At 48.7% G+C, this 21,360-nt stretch overlaps 1 protein-coding gene across 1 annotated transcript; it reads right to left on the bottom strand.

The window, feature by feature from the left end:
* Positions 1-4,801: 4,801 nt before the first annotated feature.
* LOC120837589 lies at positions 4,802-10,210 on the bottom strand. Its single transcript, XM_042292511.1, has 2 exons — positions 9,796-10,210; positions 4,802-5,147 (listed from the first exon to the last, which is right to left on the bottom strand). Exons 1-2 carry the CDS (start codon positions 10,078-10,080, stop codon positions 4,842-4,844), a joined length of 591 nt encoding a protein of 196 aa, XP_042148445.1. The 5' UTR covers positions 10,081-10,210; the 3' UTR covers positions 4,802-4,841.
* Between the last annotated feature and the right edge of the window lie 11,150 nt (positions 10,211-21,360).

Below are 21,360 nucleotides of genomic sequence, written 5' to 3'. Positions count from 1 at the left end.
CAGAACGTTGTTCACAAAACCACGTCATCCTATCATTCACAGACGGATGGACCAGCAGAACGCTTCAACCGCACCCTTGCCGCTATCATATCAATGTACGTTTCACCTGAACGCACCTACTGGGACGTTATCCTACCGTTCGTCACATATTTCTATAAAACGTCCACATAGAGTACGACTGACTATTCACCTTTTCACCTTACATACGAAGGACAACCTACGTGCACGCTTGATACTGAATTCCCTCCCCCAACCACGTCGCAAAACGAGTCCGCCTTGCACGACCATATCAGCCGTAAAGGAGACGCTAGTCGCCTCGCCCATTCGGACTACAGAAAATCAGCAACAAGGTAAACTACGCTACCACTCTATGCACAAAAACTACAATATTCGCCTGGAGACCCTGTGTTAGTCTAGTTGCCTGCACGCCAACAAGGCCGCTGTCCAAAATTTCTTCCACACTATATTGGTCCATACCATGTACTCTAAGAAACGGCCGTCCTGGAGACCCACAGCCTTCCAAGCAATCTTTCAAGAAGCCAGCAGACGTGGGAAGACGTCCAGGCATCTCGTCGTTCCTAGAGCTCATACTTCTCCAGGGAGCCCACGGACAAGCGTCCGTGGCGAGAAGAAAGTGATAACAAGCGACCTTCCAAGAGGCCAGCCGACGGGGGAAGAAGACCAAGCATCTCGGCCTTCCAAGAATCCCACAATGGCCCGGGAGGTCAATGCATCCTTTTCCGCACTTTCCAGGCTGACCCCCTCCTGCCGGGCGCCCCGCACCCAATTACCCCTTGGGGGACAAGCGGAGACGTCTTTGGGACAGGTGGTCTGGATAATGGTTGCGGCATGTGTGTGTGGAGACGGGGTGTGCCGGTGTGTGTGGGGGAGGAGCTGACTTAGCTACCCGAAATTTCCAGTGCTATGTCTTTCTCCCGTACAAATTTAAAGTAAACCCGTTGTCAAAAGCGGCCCGGCTTCCGAGCTCCTTCTGCCTGATGTCCTGGTCGGCGCCTGGCTCCAGTGGAGCCCGACAACAAGAACTACTCCAGAGCTGTTACAGTACTGACCCAGACATATCCGGTCAACTGCGTTCAACTACCTCGTCCAGCTCTTACATGTCTCTACAAATCGTAGACGCCGCTCCCGAGAAGTGCTTGATGTCGACCGCCTCAAACCATTCACTACCCGCTGACAACACCGCCAACACCTAGTGGCCAAGAGGCCAGGAGGCCACCCTCACCAACAAGAGGTCGCTCATGAAAACTTGCTTCGTCATCTTTATTACTAGCTATCATCATGATCCGTATTTATTTTATGATCACTTCATCATCTTAACCGCACGAGCTGGCGCGTTGCTCGTTCTTCCGTTCCTAGAGCCACTCTTCTCGCCCTCACAATATTATGAAAATCATCAAGATTAAAAACATTCAATAGCCTAGATAAAATGTGAGAGTAAATCGTCTTATGAAATCAGAAATACATCTCTCCCATTGAAAATTAGTTTATTAAAACCGTCGGTATGTGGTAGTGCAGGGATTGTAAAACACAATAATTTGTGCGGTGTAAAGAGACCAGCCAGCTTTACGGGCGACAAGTATTGATGATGCTCCTGAACTTCGATAATTGGAAAGTTGGAATATAACGCAAGATTTTCTTTTCAAGTAGAACGCTATATCAGTTTGTTTTTATAGTCGTTGCCCAAACCAGATGGCAATAGTTTAGGTGGGAATTAAAAAAATGAAAGACGTTTACAACTCCCTGTAATGCCGAATTAGAGCGCAGCTCTTGAGGAGGAGGGGAGGGTATGAAGGGGACGGTATGCCTCTCCTCCCCCTCCTTCCCTTCTCTCCTCCTCTCCTGCTCTCCTTTCATTTAGCGAGAAAGTTTCTGTACATTTCCCGCTAAATTCAGTAAGAAAAATTCCCCGCGATATTTTTTTCCCTAATCTTAACGGGAAAATATTTTCGCTAAATTTCGCGGGAAATTTTTTCCGCTAAATCTAGCGAAAACTTTTTCAGGCTAAATTTAGCCGAAGAATGTTCTTTTTCTTTTCCTCCCTTGTTAACCTCGGGACGTCAGACGTGACGTCATGATGGGAAACGTTCCATAATGCAACGCGCGGTTACGCCGACGGTGACGCCGCTCAAGCCGGAAATGAGCGCCTAAGGGCTGCGCTCTAAAAGTACATAATGCATTTTAAGTTTAATATCAACCGGAAAGAATCTGCGGCACCTGGAAACCACACCAGCTACTTGAGAAAGTTTTTTTTTTTTTTTTTTTATTAAGTATTTAATATGAACGATTTATTACGTGTGCTCACAACAAGTATCCCTGGCGTTTTATTTTGCCGCAACAACTAAACTGGCGTCGTTCCGATTTCGAGGGGACTTGAGAAGTGCGCCACTTTATTGATTGGCTTAAATGAAATTGCTCAGGGGGGGAGGGTTAATTTTTTTTAATTTTTAGAACATTGACTACTGACCTCAGAAAACGTTTGTTTAAGACATTATTGCTGTTCAATTAGCCAATCTGCATCGCCGTCAGAAATGAAATAAGCTGGCGGCGTCTCCATCAATGATGAACTGAGCTTGATTCTAAATATTTACTATTTCGTTTATATAAATCACTCAGAATAAGGTTGATGAAATTGTGTAGCTATGTTGTAAGTCTCTGGGGGGAATATGGTATTTATACCCTTAGGGGTGTAAAACATTTTACTGTCTACAATGGGTTCCATAACTTCGAGTCTCACTGAACACGCGCGCAAGCGCTGTGTCTGCACGCAGAGCGACTAATCCGGAAGGCCACTCAACAATTTCCAGCCAAGAACAGTGATTCGATCCAGAGACAAAATGTTCAAGTCGTAAAATCTGTTACTTGACACCTAGAAGCACAAGGATCCTACTAAGCGTGTGATTTCTTGCAATCCCAGACATCCGTTGTGGTGGCAATTTTTTCCCGAAAATACTTACTTTTTTTTTTCTAAACCACAATAGAACTGTCCGTCTAGTACAACGTATTTATCCAGAGAAAAAATTTGTTGAAAAAAATAATGGGACAAATGCTCCAATCCGACACAGAGTGATCCTCTGCAGGCTATCTTCATTCCCGTGTTTATCATTTTATATCCACACCACTACTCTGCACTAACCAGGAAAAATTAGAAAGACCCATTCGACATAGCAGTTCTAGATTTCTATCCTGCATTCGATTTGGCCCGTACTTCGAAGAAAGGAATTAAACTATACTTTTCTATCCTCCACCCTGAAATAAAGTGTCTCTACACTCGTGGACAACTTTCTGTGGCTATGAAGTCGATGCTACTGGCACACTGCAGCGACGTCACTAAGGGGGGGGGGGGGGGGGGGGGAGTGATGAAGGACCGCCCCAGGTGCAGTGCTCAGAGGGGTGCAGCTGTGCAGTGGAAGGGGGTCGCGGCGACCCACAATTCGGTGCCGCTGAACCTAGTGACGCCACTGGCACACGGGTGTTCGAGCACCTTGAGCGCCGATTAAAGCTGTGCACGCGCACTCGTCACTTCTGAAATGCCACAGGAAGTTGTTCACGTGTGTAGACCAACAGGCGGGCTTGACGTCACGGAGCTGCGGCGGCGCTGCGATCGCGCCGGAGCCGGGAGGTGTGGGCAGAAGGGTGCACGTTTTGCACGGGTATTATAGCATTCCAGCATGCCGCAAAGCTGTGCATCCGTTAACTGCAACGAAAAGTACAGTGAAAGTAGCGGAGTGAGTTCCCACTAGTTCCCGCCGGACCTTGAAACTCGCAGAAGGTGGATAATATCCGTGGATCGAAAAGAATGGTCGCCTCGCGCGAACGACCGTTTGTGCGGCAAGCACTTTCTCCAAGGCAAGTGTGGCTTCCATTTCAACCTCCGTCCCGAGGCTTGTTTATGTGCAAGGCAACCGTTGTCTGATCGAGACCACGCAGATTTCGTTGCACGGTTTTCGTGCACAAAGCACCGGCCAAGCGCGCATCGGTGGCTCACTACTCCCGTGCTACCAAGCGGCAGGAGATCGGCGGCCGAACGGACAAAGCGTTACCGCTTGTCGTGCCTTGGGGCACGAGGGTAAGAAAAATATCATACCTTGACTGGAAGGACGCTGTGTGTATTTAATTAATTAATAAATACACTTCGGCAGACCCACAGTTTGCTGATCCCGCTGGCAGCGCGGAAATCGTCTCGAAGTAATCGTAGGCCTCGAGAGACTTGTACGCCTGCACCGTGTCGGTCGCGGACTGGCTTGGCGAAAAATCTAAATGAACGACGACGTGAACCATCGACGTCGGTGGCAGCAACTTGACGTAGGAACTCCGGCGCGCCTTGTTTACGGCGTACGGATCGTCGAGCGCAACGCCGTTCACGCACAGCTTGCCTCAATACCGCTGCTGTTCAGGCTCGGGTAGCAAGCTCAAAGAGTCGGACGTATCACACGACATACGTTGGCAGTAAATACAACGCAGAAATAAAGCTAGAAGCGTCTCCACAACGCCAACAGCGAGTGCACGCCACACTACGCAATGGCGAAAACACAGAGAGCCTGGCCGCTTCTGCCCACAGCTTCTGCGCATGCGCGGCCTTCCGACCGTGTCGGTAAACAAAGCCGCGCCGCCTGTCGGATTATAGACAAATGTGCTTAGCACTGCCGGATAAACTGCCTCAGCGAATGGGTCTTTCATATTGTGAGACACTGTACAAATTCTTTAACAAAATAATGCCAGGAAACAAAAGAACTAAGCAGAAAGGGTGCGGTTCAACAGACATACAAAGAAAAGACGTGCATCGCAAGTCTAAACCGTCTTTATTCGGATTCTAATGGAATTTACAGTGTGACATAATAACCTCCTATACGCAAGCGTGGTGAGGGCAGAGGAATGGTGTAGACTTTGGTCGGTTTCCCGCTATAAGCCCCGTTGTTGTACTGGCTCACGCGAAGGCTTGAATTGGTCCCGCGGACGCCCGTGAAGATGCCCCTTGCCGTGTAGCTCAATCCTTCTTTGGTTTCTTTCAGAAGCGGGTCCTCGAGGAGACTGACCGGGTAGAACCAAAGGTAGTGGTTGTTGACCCTTTTCCGGAACCAAATAGCGAACCAGCCTTCTACGTCAATCTGGGCGGTCCATGGAATTTCCTGAAATAAAAAGAAGTCCCAAGCAAAATCAGGCGGGCAAACTTGAACCCTTAAGAAAAAGATGGTGTCATATTGCCGCCCGCAGGGTCGATAAAGAAACGCTCGGTCGCGGACTTCTAGAGGATTCCCGTTCATTCTCGCACCAGACGTAACTTTCCTCCTGCTTTCTTGTTCTCGAAAGTGCCAGTTCATGCTCGTCCCGAGCGCGCGACGCTCGAACTTTCTTTGCCAAACTTTCAAGATTGTGACGCACGGTAAATAAGCAGCTGCCCGCGACCTCGTCGAGTCAGTCTCGCTGGCGCTCTGTAGTGCCGCCGAATCGCCGCCCGCTTTTCTGCTGCCTCGACGCTCTTTTGTTACTTATTTTTGTTTGGCACAAGTTCGCCAATTAAACCTTTATCCTTCAGGTCACTGCTCGGGTTCTCGTCACCCTCATTCGTGACATTTCTGATGGAGGTCCGGGGTATGAAACCCGTGCAGCGTACCCCTACAAGAACTCGGTCAGCAAGCCCCATTTCCCGACGACCTTTCGTTGAAGATTCGGAGCATCGTGCCAACCGCCGTCTTCAAGGGCAAGCTCCTGAACTCGGACCACTCCCGCGAGGACAAGGCGAGCGATAACGACGATGGCTTCCTGGACGGCCCCTGCGCCTACGGTGAACTGAAGTTCCTTGGCCACGTTGTGAGCAACGAATGTGTAAGTTCTGGCCCTGAGAAGAATCGCGCCGTAGCGGCGTTTCCACCGCCCACCGACAAAAGGGCCACCCGAAGATTCCTGGGACTTCGTGCGTACTACCGGCGATTCGTCCGGGATTTCGCCAAGCTTTCTGCGCCGCTCACGCACCTCACGAAAAATGCCGTGAACTTCGAATGGGGTGGAGAACAACAACAGGCTTTCGACGAGCTAAAGCGACGGCTCCAATCATCACCGATTCTCGGCCACTTCGACTAATCTGCCGAAACGGAGGTTCACACGGACGCCAACAATACAGGAATCGGAGCAGTACTGGTTCAACGACAAAAGGGTGCAGAGCGCGTGATCGCATACGCTAGCCGACGCTGTCGAACGCGGAACGCAATTACTCGACGACCGAGAAGGAGTGTCTGGCCGTTGTCTGGGCCATCACGAAATTCCACCCATACTTGTACGGGACTCCTTTTCGGGTGGTCACCAACCACCATTCGCTGTGTTGGTTAGCGAGCCTGAAGGACCCATCGGGACGCCTCGCTCGGCGGAGCCTACGACTGTAAAAGTACGACGTGACCGTGGTCTACAAGTCAGGCCGCAAACACAGCGACGCCGACTGCCCGCCCAGAGCCCCCGTCGAGTCAGCTACCGGCTGTGCCAAAGACAACGACGATGACGATCACTTTCTTGGTGCAGCGAGCGTTCACGGTCTGGCAGCGCTCCACCGGGACGATCCTGAGCTGCGCGCACTGATCGACCACTTGGAGGGCCGAGGGGGTACGATTCCCCGAGTCTTCTCACGTAAGCTCCCAAGATTTGCCGTTCGGAGAGGTATCCTCTACAAAGAGAACTTCAGGAATGGCAACTCGACGTGGCTCCTGGTGATTCCTACTAGTCTTCGAGAAGAGGTCTTCCAAGCCTGCCACGACGACCCAACATCTGGCCACCTAGGTTACAGCAGGACTCTTGCACGAATACGAGCAAAATACTACTGGCCCAAACTCCCGAAGACCGTGCACCTCTACGTCCGTTCGTGCCGCGAATGCCAAGACGCAAGAAACCACCGACGAAGCCGGCAGGTCTCCTGCAACCGATCGCTCCCCCGACTTGCACCGTTCCAGTAGATCTGAATGAATCTTCTTGGATCTTTATCGCTGTCAACGCAGGGAAACCGCTAGATAAACGTGGCAACTGATTATCTCACCAAGTACGCCGAGACAAAAGCACCCACGCCGGGGACCACCGTGGAAGTAGCCAAGTTCTTCGTTGAGTCTATCGTCCTCCGACAGGGCGCTCCCCAAGTCTTGATTACGGACCGAGGTTCCTCGTTCATGGCGCACCTGACACAAGAGATACTCCGCTTGAGCCACGCCGACCACCGCCGGACCACGGCGTACCACCCACAGACCAACGGGCTGACGGAGCGACTAAACAAGACCATCGCCGACATGATATCGATATACGTGGACGTGGAACACAAGACGTGGGATGAGGTGTTGCCCTACGTCACGTTTGCGTACCACACGGCGGTTCAAGAAACCACGGGATTATACGCCTTTTCAGCTGGTGCACGGCAGGAATGTGACGACGATGCTCGACGCCATGCTGCCCCACGACCCGACAAACGACGGCACCGACGACGCCCAGCTGGTCACCCAACGAGCAGAAGAGGTACGCCAGCTAGCCCGCCTTCGCATAAAGGACCAGCAACGTGTAGACGCTGGCCGGTACAACCTTCGTCGCCGCGGCGTGCAGTTCCAGCCCGGAGACAAGGTGCGGGTGCGGACACCCATTCGCCGCCGCGGACTCAGCGAAAAACTGCTAAAACGCTACTTTGGACCCTACAAGGTCAACGCCGCCTTCGGGACTTGAACTACGAGGTGCTCCCCGGCGGAACCCGACCATCAGGACGTCGCCAGCCATGACCCGAAATCGTCCACGTAGTTTGACTCAAGCCGTTCTACGCGCGTTAGGATTGTGACACCGCATGTTTATTTCGTTTCACCGTAAATTGTTTTAGCCATTTCTGTTTTCCTTTCGCGTTGCATCGGGACGATGCACTTTTAAAAGGGGGGATAATGCCGCCCGTAGAGGTCGATAAAAGAACGCTCGGTCACGGACTTCTAGAGGATTCGCGTTCATTCTCGCACCAGACGAGAACAATAAAGCAGTGCTTTATTGTTCTCGAAAGTGCCAGTTCACGCTCGCCCCGAGCGCGCGACGCTCGAACTTTCTTTGCCGAACTTTCGAGATAGTGACGCACGGTAGATAATCAGATGCCCGCGACCTTGTCGAGTCAGTCTCGCTAGCGCTCTGTAGTGCCGCCGAATCGCCGCCCGCTTTTCTGCTGCCTCGACGCTCTTTCGTTACTTATTTTTGTTTGGCACAAGTTCGCCAATTAAACCTTTATCCTTCAGTTCACTGTTCGGCTTCTCGTCATCTTCATTCGTGACGATATTACTTCATCGTATCACGTGATGCCTTGATATGACGACGTTTTGTGGCCCTGTAAACGTCACGGGTAAATTTTCCCGCTAAATTTAGAGGAGAAATATTTCCATATAATTTAGCGAATAACTTTCCCAACCACGACGATCACGTAGACAAGAGAAATCCGCTGCGGAAAACCTCGCCAGGCTGTCGCCATAAAAGTCTACTTCCGAAAAGGAACGCTATGGGGCGCTTTCACGAAACGACTTTTCATTTCCGCTAAGCCGCAGTCCACCATGTCGATGAACAGTGTCTGCCACTATCCTCATTCGTTTGCATCCGGAAGATACGTTACTGGCGTCGTTGTTGGTGTTGGTGAAATGCACAAGCATGGCGAGTTGCTTCGTACACGGCAGAGCTAAGTAAATATACGACCGGGGACTTACTTGGGCCGCAAAACCCTATAAATCCCTTGCTGTTTTTTTTTTTTGCTTTTTTTTTTTTGGGGGGGGGGGGGGGGGCATGAGTTTATTTTCTAGGGCCATTTGGCCACCGACAGGTCGACTTCTATATCTCCAGCTCGTCTTACAAAGGTCGGATACGGGAAAAAAGAAATTGAATACCAGACGATGCACCTTCTTCTTCCCCAGAATTCTTGCGCGCGATCACGAGGTGAAAGAAATCGAGCGATTTGGTAAACACTGATTCTGCGCATAGAAATACATATGGCGAAAGCTGTGGCATACGGCCAAATATTAAACCGGAATTACGTCATGTGAAACCGCCTCATACACGTCAAGCGAGCGAGACTGTTGTTGTTGCAGTTGTAGAATTTGACTCAATTGCCCTAAAGGCGCGATCACCCTCCCAACACATGCAAAAAAAAAAAAAGAAGACAGTCTGCATTCTGAGGCGTGTTTCTTCCATGTATAAAGCTCCTGTCACATGAGTCATAAACTGTCTACAGACATCTTGGAAGCATGAATCAAGCATGCTCCAAACATGATTGAGGCATGTCCGCAGGTAATCATCACCCTCTTTAATGTCCAACGCCCTGAGGGTATACGTAATAAACAAATAAATAAATTCTGTCATCATACCTGCAGCGAACAACGTGTCCTTTGTTTGGTGAATGAGAAGTACGACGGCGGTTCAAAAGGATTTTCAACAGCACCCCCCCCCCCCCCCCCCTCCCCGGACCCTGTTCATTTCCTCCATCCGTCTGACCGTCCTCCCGTGCATTTTCAGCTAAATTTAGCAAAAAAATTGACGTCACGTGACCTGACGTTATAGACGTATACACAAGTTCACTTTACCCGCTAAATTTGGCGGGAAAATTGATATCAAGTGATATCAGCACGAAATGAGTTTCCCGCTAAGTTGCTAATATATATGTTATTCTACACTCCCCTATACGACTGCTCAGTTTCTTCTTAACAAATTGAAGCAATTGCTCTTTAAATGCGGCATTTCGTGCGATATACGGCTCTAAAAATAAAGGTTGTTGCCTTTTTTTTTTTTTTTACCCACCTGAGTGACATCGGTGATGACCCACTCAATTTTTGCCGACTTCATTGGCGGAATTGTGACTTTCACTTCGGCGGTGTACTCCTCCGAGACGGTTTCGACTTGCCCAGTAGTTTTACTGAGGCTCACGGTTTTGCTGAACGAGCCTGTGATGCTCACCACCTTGGGCAGGCCCACTTCGATGGAGAGCGAGTGACCCACGCTCATAGTGTTTTGCGTCTGCCACGAGTACTGGTGCGTCCGCGTCTTGGTCCGCTTCACGCTGACGATGATGGGTTCGGTCGACATGTCGTTGTGGGACAATTCCGTGTGCACCACTCTGGGCTCGAAGGACGACTTGCTCACGCTGCCGTACTGGAAGGAGCCCACTGTGCTGCTCACCTTGTACCTGTGAATTGACGCCAATGCAGTGACAATCGGTCCTCCCGGTGATTGCAACCTTTCCTCTCAAAAAGCCTATTCAATATCGGCACCAACTATTGTCGAGTTTCATCGCGTGTTTTTGAACCTTCCTTCACGACTCCATCTTTAGCCCAGGCGCTGTGAATATCTGATTCTCCGATTAGCTCGAGAAGGCTGGTGAGCGAGTCTGCAACCACAGCTTTTTTTATTGATCCGCTAGTGCCGTCGATTTCGCTGGAGTCGCCCAGAGCTGTGTATGTAGAAAGTTTAGTCATTCATTAGGAAGTGTAGAAGACAAATAAGGAGGTGCATTGGCCGAAAGCGGGCTGGGTGTGTTCCAGGGCGTCTTCACAAATTCGAGTGTGGCCAACAAGAAGCCGGAAATAATACCCTGGCGGTGGTAGCGTAAAACGCAATTAATAAGAGCGGTTGAGTAACTCTCTGTGATTAAACATATGGTGCACGTGATCTTTCAATCACGGTCATCCAAGATAATGGTGGAAGAACGCAACTAGCGGAACGATAGACATAATCCGTACGCCAGGCGCCGATGGCAAGGAATTTGTCGTCCGTGCGGTCACACTCGGTTCGAGCAAAATAGAGTTCGAGCGGCACATTCGTTTCTTACATAATTTTGTATGATCCAGAATCGAAACATCGCGTGCACCATACTTTCAGCATGAAGAGTTACTACATTTAACCCTTACGCTCTAATTAAAACTCTTTCTCGCTACCACCGCTAGGGGATTCTTTTCGGCTTCTGGTTGGCCAAGAGAGCATGCCAAGTCCTCTATCTACGTCTGGTGCACGCCCTGGCTCTCCCCGCTCCTCTCATTGACCAAACCCTCTCCACGCACGGCTCTGAAGTCGCCAATACTTCGGCGGCCTGGAGACCCCCCAAGTTTCCACACCAGTAAGTAGTTTACCTAAGGCACCGTGGCAACGTTACTGGAGCAACTCAATAGACCAATCTCACCAAGCGTTTGGCGCATGAGCGAGGCAGCCATAACTTTAGTTCACAGGAGGCAGGGATGGGCAAAATACATGCAAATATGTATTGAAATACAAATACAAAATACTTCGTCAAAAATGTATTTAATTACAAATCTAATTACATTTCCAAAAAAGCATTTAAGTACAAGATACAAATACAACCAAATGTATTTGGTCTCCTCCAAATACTTTTCCAAATACATTCCTCAAAATTTGCGTTAGCGACATCAGGGCACCTGCAACGGGTTTCTGGGTATCTCATTTTAATTTTGCATCGCACACTCGGGAGTTAGTGTGCGAGGCTCTTGTAACGTAATAGAAATATAATCACAAAGAAATGTAATCAGCTTGGACGTAATAGGTGAAAACAAGTACAGAGCTTCAAGCAGCTTTTTTTGTCGATTACATTTTGGTATAGACCAGGGGTGGCCAAGCTGCGGCCCGCGAGCCGCATGCGGCTCTTCGCGTGTTAAAGTGCGGCTCGCGGCTCCCTCCCCTACACCCCCCCCCCCCCCACACACACACACACACTGCCCCGCCTCCCTCCCGGTCACACGAGCACTTCCCCAACAAAAGCAATGGAACGCGTTTCAAATTGAGACAGGTTGCGGTTTGGTTGTCTTGTGCTACTGCTACCTTACGTACAGTTAGACTGCTTTTACTCGGATAGATTGAAAGTAGTTCGAGTTTCGGCTATTGCTGTGGACAAAAGTTTCCCCCCCCCTCCCCCCCCCCCCCCCTTCAAGCGGCTCTTGGAAGTTGCGTGGTATTTGTTTGCGGCTCTTAGGCCGGGTCAGCCTGGCCACCCCTGGTATAGACCAACAAAGAACCGAGACGACCAAGACGCGCAACACTAGCTAGATATTTTTTTTATTGTTGCAACTCGCACCAATTACGAAAATCTGGACGACCCGCGCATTTAGAATGTTCCAGGCAAAAACATAAATGGAAATCAGGCTGGAAAGCATCACAAGTTGTCACAGGCACTTATTTAGCCAGTCTGCCTGTGAACGTCGATTTCGTCACTATTCTTGCCCTGGACTAGCACCGTTATCACAAAGTCACTAGACGCTAGTGCTTGATTGAGAGACACTGCATTCGGTGCAGAACATAGTTTTCTTCCTGCTCTGGACAGCGAAAATAAATTTGAGGGATGTATTTTCGCCCACAAAATTGTATTTAATTATACAATTGTATTTGAAATACCCATGTTTTAGTATTTAAATACACACGTCAATTACATTACCCAATTTATAATTAAATACACATGCAAAATACACAAAGTATTTAAAATGCGTATTTCAAATACTTGTATTTGAAATACTGCCCATCCCTGACAGGAGGCATTCGGCAGTGCACGAGACTGTTCGTGCCCTGCAGGCGCAGAGCTCCAGCGAGATTGTCGCACGCGCAGAAAGACTAAACTTCCCTCGATGCATTGCGGCAGCGGTGGCGTAGTCAAACTGGCTGGTGAGATCGGTCTATTGGGAAACTGCCATAGAGCTTGCTCTGAAAACGTCACACCGATCCGTACTCGAGAACCGAGCTAATGACGATCGCAACGCCGCCATTTCTCCCGAAAAGGTTACTCGCGGAACTGCACGGAGTACCGCATTCAATAGCGTCGCCCGTGACTTCTATTTCGGCTTTAATCGGCCACTTTGGCGCCGAAACATATACGGTTGAAGGGGTTCTAAAGGTGCCTCCCCCGTCTCCCAAGCGGACGCGCCAAGAATTACTACCGAAGTTAAGATGCGCACAGGTCGGGACGCGCTACCTGAAATCAACGCTGAGACATGGTTCTATAAGAACAATATGAATTGTGCCACAAAACCGTGTAAACTAAACATTTTAGAAAACATCACGCGCCCGTCATTTTGTGCTGAACTCCAATAAAAGTTAGTACACAAAGAGATTTTCCCTTTGTTTTTAAGCAAAAAAAAATGCTTCTAAAAGTTCAAGGTGACCGCAGTAAAGAAAAAAAAAAAAACAAGATTGAGCCGCCATCTTGGCACCTCAACCCTGGGAGTTTCGGTACTCTGGGAACATTCAGTGACTCTAGCAGTAGCCATATAAGGCAACTTAAATGTTTCAACTCGTCGCTAAAGGGTGGCGCTGTTATCGTATTTAGTTCGGTCTCGGTGGACACCAGCGGCCCAGGTTTCAACAGCAAGATTCTCAACTGAGTATTCTAAAAACGTTGCCCTGTGGTAATATCTACGTGAGTATTCAAAAATACACGAGCAGTGGACAACCCAAACGCCGCGCGCAGAGACCAAGACTCATTTCGGAAATACCGTCATGTCCATTTAGCTCTGGCATATCTAGCCTCATATATAGCAGTATTCTTAGGTGTGATGGCATTTCTAGAGCCACAAAATCATGAGACAGAGTGCGTCCGTTCGTAGCAGTTGGAGAACTAAATTTAGCGGAAAACCCTTAATTGGTGTATAGTTGTGCATCGGTTCAATTGCCCCGCTAAATACTGCGATAATACCTGAATTTGTCGCAATTAAGCACCAGTCGTTCAATGGTAATTTAGTGCACTGCTGAGTATACCTCCAGGCGTGGAACTTCACTTTTGGAAAGAAGTAAGAGAAAGCTGTGCCGCGCCCGCGGCCGAGAGAATGTGCCAAGCTCGACGGACACCTGGAGAGGCGAAGTAAGAAACTCAAATGCCCTTCCACTAAACTTTGTTTCCCGGTAGCTATTGGGGAGGAGGACAGACCGTGACGCCCCAAGCTGTTAACTTTAGAACTACGCGGATGGGGACAACAAATAGAATGACTCAGCGCTCGGCCGACATAACCGAACGCGGCGTCAGCGTGCGGCTGGAGTTCGTGTTCTCTGTGAGTTTGAAAAGGGGCTCTTTTGTTACCACTCCGGCCTGCACGAACAATGCAGCGTGTACGGACGGTGCCAGTTTCAGTACAAAAGCATAAGCGGGTCAAGCTCGCATTCTCTGACGACTGCTTTCGAGATAGATCCGGCACTTAACATCCCTTCGTCGATTGTTAGTATTTTTTTACATTATACTGTGCCCCACGCTCTACTGTAGAGGATGACATGGACATGCCCATAAAGCCTGTGGTCATGTGCACACGCCTTGTGTTGAGTAAACACCGAAATGTGGGGAAACAAACGGGCGGAGCGGCTCTGTTTACCAACACGGCCGGAAGGCCCCGGATGCGCGGAAGCTGTCTGGGCAAAAGCGTCCCGGCTCTCCGTGTTTTCGCCGTTGCGTTGTGTGGCGTGCGCTCGTTGATGACGTTGTATAGACGCTTCTAGCGTTATTAGCGCGTCGTATTTCTTGACAACGTACGTCCCATGCTATGCCCGGCTGTTTCGGCTCGCTACCCGAGCCTGAACAGCAGCGGTATCGAAACAAACTGTGCGTCGACGGCGTTGCCTTCGAGGATCCGTACGCCGCAAACAAGGCCTGCTGAACTTCCGACGTGAAGTTTCTGCAACCAAAGTCGACGGCTTAGCGCGTTGTTTATTTAGTTTTTTCGCCAAGCCAGTTCACGGCCGACACGGTGCAGGCGTACAAGTCTTTCGAGGCCTCCGATTACTTCGACTCGGTTTCCGCACTGCCGGCGGGATCAGCAGACTATGGGTCTGCGGAAGTGTATTTATTAATTGATTAAATATACACCGCGCCTTCAAGTCAAGGTATGATATTTTTTCTACCTTCATTACCACAATGCATGAAAAGCAGTAACGCTTTGTCCGTTCTGCATTCTTGGCGGTAACACGTTACAAGTAACGGCGCTACCAGCAACGCGTTACTTTTTTCAGTAACGTATTAACCTACTCGTTACTTTTTCGACACAGTAACGGGAAGCGTACTTACGTTACTATTTCAAGTAACGTAGTTACGTTACTCGTTACTACTTCCCAAGTCTTTAAGAGATTAAACTTCAATTTTTTTCCGTTTTCCGCAAAGAAAAACGTAGAAAACTCAGAAATCCGTGTTTGTAGGCTTGCCGCCTACAAACACGGATTTCTGAGTTTTCTACGTTTTTCTTTGCATTTTTTCTCGCGAGTATTTAGGTGAAAGCGTAAATAGAGATAAAGTATTAGGTTCAGTTTTTGCATAAACTTAATGTTTCTTGATATAAGAGCTTATGCATACCTGCATCGTCAAAATAGTAAAACGTGTTAAATCATCATTTAAAAAGTAACACAGAAGTAACGTGCGTTTCTTTTTATCGGTAGCGGTAACGCGTTTCTTTTATTTTTAGGTAGCGTAGCTCGGTAAAGCATGCATTTTGTTTGCAAGTAACGAGTAACGTATTTCGTTACTTTTTTTCGGTAACGCCTACAACACAGCCATTCTGTCGACGATCCCCTTCTGCTTGGTAGCACGGGCGTAGCGAGCCTCCGACGAGCGCTTGGCCGGTGCTTTGTGCGCAAACACCGTGAGAAAAAAATCCGGGTGGTCTCGATCAGACGATGGTTGCACATAAGCACATAAGCAAGCCTCGGGACAGAGATTGAAATGGAAGACGTACTTGCCTTCAAGAAAATGCTTGGCGCACAAACGGTCGTTCGCGCGAGGCGAAATTTCTTTTCGATCCACGGATAATATCCACCCTCTGTGCTATTCAGAGTCTGCCGGGAACTTGCGGAAATTCACTCCGCTACTTTTTTGTACCTTTTTGGTGCAATTAACGGCAACACAGCTTCGCGGCATCCTGAAGTGCTAAGACGCCCGTGCGAAACGTGCGCCCTTCTGCCCACACCACCCGGCTCCGGCGCGATTGCAACGCCGCCACACCTCCGTAACGTCAAGCCCACGTGTCGGTCTATGGTTTGATCTCCTGCCCATACGCTACGAGCTGATGGGACTGGTGGGACCTGTCCCATCAGATCGCAGCGTCGATCGCACCTCAGAGCCCCATAGAGAATACATGAGGTTTTACGCCAAAGTAGAAAAATTCTCACATAATAACGGTTGCGCGGATCTTCTTGAAAAATTCGGATTTAAAGGCATTGAGTCGTTATCAAGACATTAAATGGCACAAATATTTTATTTTATATTTAATTATTTTTTTTTTTAATTATGAAAATTGTCCAAATCGGCTAATTCGGCACTCTTGCGTTCGGAGCGAATTTACAAAATTATCTAAATGCAAACGGATAAAGCATTTCATTGAACGTCTTCTAAGTTTATTACGGAATCTAATAATATCAAAGTTATTCACGGAAGTCTGTCTGTTAAGTAACTACATCGAATGTAAAGAAATAAAATGTCGGTGCTGATTTTCATTATTTTAAGGTACGTCTCTTTCCCATGAGGTGGCGCTCGCTCTCCATTAATCCAAAATGGCTAGGTGGCGTAAGCTACCACCCGATCCAAAGAGCTCAGCCGGATTCATCCATCCATCCATCCATCCAAAATCGGCCGTTCGGCAATCGGCCGGCTCGGCACTGTGCAAGGTGTGCTTCCGCGGCCGTATTCCGCGCCTGTATTCCGCGCCCGTATCCTGTTTCATTTTGCACGCCGAGGCGTCAGTGTGCGTGTCTCGCTCTCCTGGTTCTCAGTGAATAGGTCTCCGTGTTTTTACACATGGTAAATTCACCTTGGAGCTATGAGTCGCAGACAACCGCCCTATGGCCAGAGGACCGCGAGGTGTTCCATAACCTCGTGGTCCGTCAATGCGTTGTGCTTGTTTGTACTTTTTATCCTTTAAAAACGTTTGTTTTTGTTTTTGTTTTGTTTGTTTTTTTGACGCAAAGTTCTATTTTATTGTTATCTTTCACACAAATGTCCTTCGGCCTTGGGGTCGTGGAAATCTGGGATGAAACGTGCACAAGGTAGGTCGTTCTTTGCCTCCTTTATATTTTTCACGGACGTCCTGTGACCTCCGTACGGTTCGTGGTCACCGCAATCTGACGCGTGGAAAAACGGGGTGCCTGCTCTGTAGTCAGGGTATTTCTAGCTAGTTAAAGTTGTTGTGGTTGTTCCTCCCGGTGGTGTGGGAGGCAGGTTCCGCTCCGATGGTCTGGAGCGTGGTGGCACGAACGTCACTGAGTGGCAGGTCGACTCACTGCTTGAATAAACTATGTGCATTTATTTACACTATAGTTACAAGTCCCAATTTGAGAGATTATCCTGCCTCATCTAAAGTCTCGACCCCCGTCCCCAATTTCTCTCCATCAAATCCAAAGCCCGAATCTCTCAAAATCCTCTCCGCGCTCTTTTTGTAGGCCCGTTGGGGCCTCCTTTCCCCTCAAGAACCGACCAATCTCTTCCAATTCCGCCACTCACACGTGGTACACTGTTCTCCAATGGTCGGCGAGCTGTCATCCTGTCGCTCCAACCGCCAAACCTAAATTCCTTGTAGAGTTGTTCTCTGCAATTTTCCCAGCCTGACTGGCGCCAGCCGCTAAATTATGGCATCGGGCAAAAATGACAATTTTACACTAAGCGGCAAAACCGCCTATATACACGCACATTCAGTTATAAGCCACAAGCATCTTCAAGCGCGGGCTCTTTCGGTCCCGGTCCGAGCAGACTCCCGAAACCCGAGACGCTTCTTAACGACCGCGGGGGAACGGCTTCCGCATTGCGGCCGCTCTGGCCACGCAAACGCTCCTTCCAAAACGCCGACACCCACAAAGAAAGCTAAAAAACAATGCCGACGAAACTCTGGAAAGTTCTAACAAAAGAAACCACCTTAATAAATAAGCATGATTTCTATAAACTTAACTTCGCTGTTCTTCTGGAAATTCAGATATTGCCCGAAAAAGGTGACATGGGCAATAAAATAATTAGGGTATGTTTTTTCCGGTGTCTATACACCTTTCCAAAAAAACACTCGACCCCAGGGGCAACAAACCATTTTCGAGCCTAGTCACTGAGTTTGAGGCTAGACGCTCACCGGCGTCCCTCCTAACCCTAACCGAGTGGACTGTGATTTCAATAGGCGCAGCCTGCGTAGGCGCAGTTTCAAACACTGCTGGCGGCTAAATTCTCGTCTTTTCCCGCAATATTTTGTATTTTCTGGTATATGTATTTTCTCAAGGACATTGAAAACGCATTGCACCACAATTAAAAAAACAAAAAAAAGCAAAAAACAAAACTGTAAGCTATTCTTGTTGGGTACGCGCGCGACAGAACGAATGCGACTGGAATGTATAATTCTAGTCAGTTGTGTATTTTTTCTTACGATAACTTCTGACGGCGCCGCGCGGGATTCACCGCATGTGAAACGATAAAGGGCTTTGATGTCAAAAATAAATTGCAACAGAAGAGGGCCGAAAGGCATGCATTTTTCACGCTCACATATAACGTGTTTACCGATGGACAGGACACGGACGTACAATTGAAGAAGTGTTAGCATTCGAACAATATATCGTACGTACCACAGAATGCAGCGTTAACCGAAAATAATTTATTTGAGAAAGATCTCAAATAAGGGCCCGTACGCACATTCGCGTTTGAGCGCGGTGCGTTCCGTAGCGGCAAGCGGACGCGTTGCGTTGCGAAGACCGCTTGCGCCAAACTTGTACGCACAGTTGCGTTGACACGCAGTCAACCGCAGTCAAGAGCCAATAAGAACGCGCTATCGTCGCTAGTGGCTCACCAAAAGTAAGCGAAATCCAAGGCAACATGGCGGCGCACAGCGACAGCGTCGACGTGTTCGACCTTGGGACAATCTCGTCGGCTTCCCCGACGTTTTGTCAGGCTTGAACCATCGCAGCCTTGAAAAATACAGTCCCCACCGCTCCCCAAAACGAAAAAGCAAGCACTGTGACCGCCGAACCGGATAGGTCTCGCCGAGTCGGCCGGGTGGGGCGAGCGAACACGTCACCCCCTCTCCTCTTTCGGCTTCTGATTGGTCGAACGCACCCGAACGCACCGCAACGCTTCGGAAAGTTGAACGAGTCTCTACTCGCTTGCGTCGCGCTACCGAGCGTTGCGGGGAGGCGCGCGTCGCTCCGCAAGCGACCGCGCCTGGCCGCAAGGACTCCGCAACGCACTCAAACGCGTTCAAACGCGAATGTGCGTATGGGTTTTAACACAGTCACAGTCGGCGACAGTCAAGGCCCGTTCACACTCTTGCAACCGAGTAGGACCGAGAGAGACGAGACCAGACTTGTACGTAATCCGTTACAAGTAACGGAATTACTTGTAATCCCTTACATTTATCGGTAATTTAGTAACGGAATAATTACATATTTTCTAGAGTAATTTTAAAGTAATTCCCTCACAATTTTTACGTAACGGATTCCTTGTAATCCGTTACTTTTTTTTCAGCACCAGCTTCGCCCCCCCCCCCCCCCCCCCCCCCTCTAAAGAAAAGGTCGTTTTCATTTTGGTAGAGTTGAACGCAATGACACTGTTACGCGAATTGACCAGCGTAAAGGGAGGCTTGGCACTCCAGTTCCGCAAAGTCTTTTTTTGCAACACCGAGCCCCTGAATCTATTTTTTACACCCTAACGACGATGTCTAAGATCCAAATAAACATTTATACGAAAAAAAAAAAGAGAGGGGGGGGGGGGGCAAGTTATATCCGCTTTTTTTAGTGCCTATTTTTTCTTTGCGATTGAAGATGTGGAGAGGAGGACACCAAGCGATTGTGTGCCTCTTCGAGAAGCTGGAGGCAGTAAGTGCACAGACAAGAATTAACAATGTCCTTCTCGGTTATATTGACTACGACCATTTTCATAATACCACAACACGAGACAACGCTCCGCCTACCCTAAAATTCACTAAAAGAGATGTGATAATATGTGAAGGCGTTATTGCCACAACCATCCTCGTTTGTTGCTGCATTTTTTTTCTGCTTCTTTCACTTTGACCCTGTTTTAAAAGCTATTTACTTCTTTTTTTTTTTTAGTTTAACGTCTAGGGTCGGCCCACTTTATTTGTGAGCTCCAGCCAGGTTATCCGCGTCTCAGTCATCCTTCTGTAAGTCAACGTTTCGCGAGCACTTCGAAAATGGTAATAATTTCCCTTTTTTCTTCCTGTTTTTACCCCCGCAGGACGCATCTTATCTCAAGCAGATATTTTTACAAATAGAACATAATGATGGCTGACGTAGACTTGATACTCTGGGCTGGAGATGCGAGTGAAAATCGTGAGTGGGGCCATAGTGTGTCTTACTTAGTACTCTACCTTTCACTGCCCGTGGCATCATCGGGCACGTGTCTATCTGGAGAACACCGGAGTAAACTGGAGTCGGCCCGTGCTCTGTGCGATTCTTGAAAGGCACCAAGAAAGGTACATACAGCAAACGTGCATTTACATTTATTTGTTTTAACCAACGTTCTAATTAATTGTTGTTATGAGTGTCCTGTTTTTTTTTTCTCGATTACTTATATTTATATATTAGAAACTCTTATTCACCAACATCTCAACCGAGGCTCAACCTGTATATCGAATATTTAAGGTTTGGCTCGATATAGAATATCGAGCCAAACCTTAAATATTATTTAATTATCACCTTACTGCGATAATTTTTAGTAGAGTTTTAGTAGAGTTGCAACTCTACTAAAACTCTCGAATATCAGCCAACGGCTGCAAAGATGAAACCTTGCTCTATCTTCGAGCTAAATAGTACTTCCATTGCTTCGCTGAAAAAGCTCAATGCAGAGCATTTAATGTTCGTGAGACACAATATGGCACTCCCATCCAGTGCCTCAGTTCAAAGGTTGTTCAACGTAGTTGTCGACATTGTTCGAGGCGGGGTTTGGGCCGCACGTCCGGAAGCTTCCTGGCTCGAGACGACGTCCATTCCCCGAAGTGAAGAACCCAGGGGTTCAGTGGAGGTGGAAGACTTGGTAACGTAACGAACGGTTTAATTACATGGTAGCGATACAGTCGTCAAATCCGAGAGAACAACGGAGCAGCCTCGCGCTCCGCCTTATATAGGGTCCGTTTCTCCCTCACTCCCCGCCAGGGCAGCCAGTGCGATGCAGCAACCCGCCGTCAAGTGCGATGCAGTAAAGTCCGCCGTCCAGTGCGACGTAGCCAAAGTTCTCCGCAGTTAGGCCATGCCTAACTGCGGAGAAATAATAACTCCCTTTCCCGAGCGCACCAACCACCACGCACACACACACGTCCCGTTAACGTCACGGGCGCGTTGAGACTTGTTGCCGCAGGCCCCGACAAGCGGGCGACGGTCCCGGACTCGTCTTGACTCGTTTCCGCAGTGTTGAAA

Source organism: Ixodes scapularis, unplaced genomic scaffold, assembly GCF_016920785.2.
Source record: "Ixodes scapularis isolate PalLabHiFi unplaced genomic scaffold, ASM1692078v2 PGA_scaffold3__209_contigs__length_174095766, whole genome shotgun sequence".
NCBI classification, from domain to species: domain Eukaryota; kingdom Metazoa; phylum Arthropoda; class Arachnida; order Ixodida; family Ixodidae; genus Ixodes; species Ixodes scapularis.
Note: the sequence above shows the minus strand (reverse complement) of the source record. Positions and strands in the feature narration are given on the sequence as shown.

Bases quoted from the DNA above. Each gene is read 5' to 3' on its own strand.
- LOC120837589 (XM_042292511.1), bottom strand. From the start codon at position 10,080: ATGTCGACCGAACCCATCATCGTCAGCGTGAAGCGGACCAAGACGCGG. The intron at 5,148-9,795 runs GTGGGTAAAAAA...TTTTTATTTCAG, and splicing joins TCATCACCGATGTCACTCAG to GAAATTCCATGGACCGCCCA.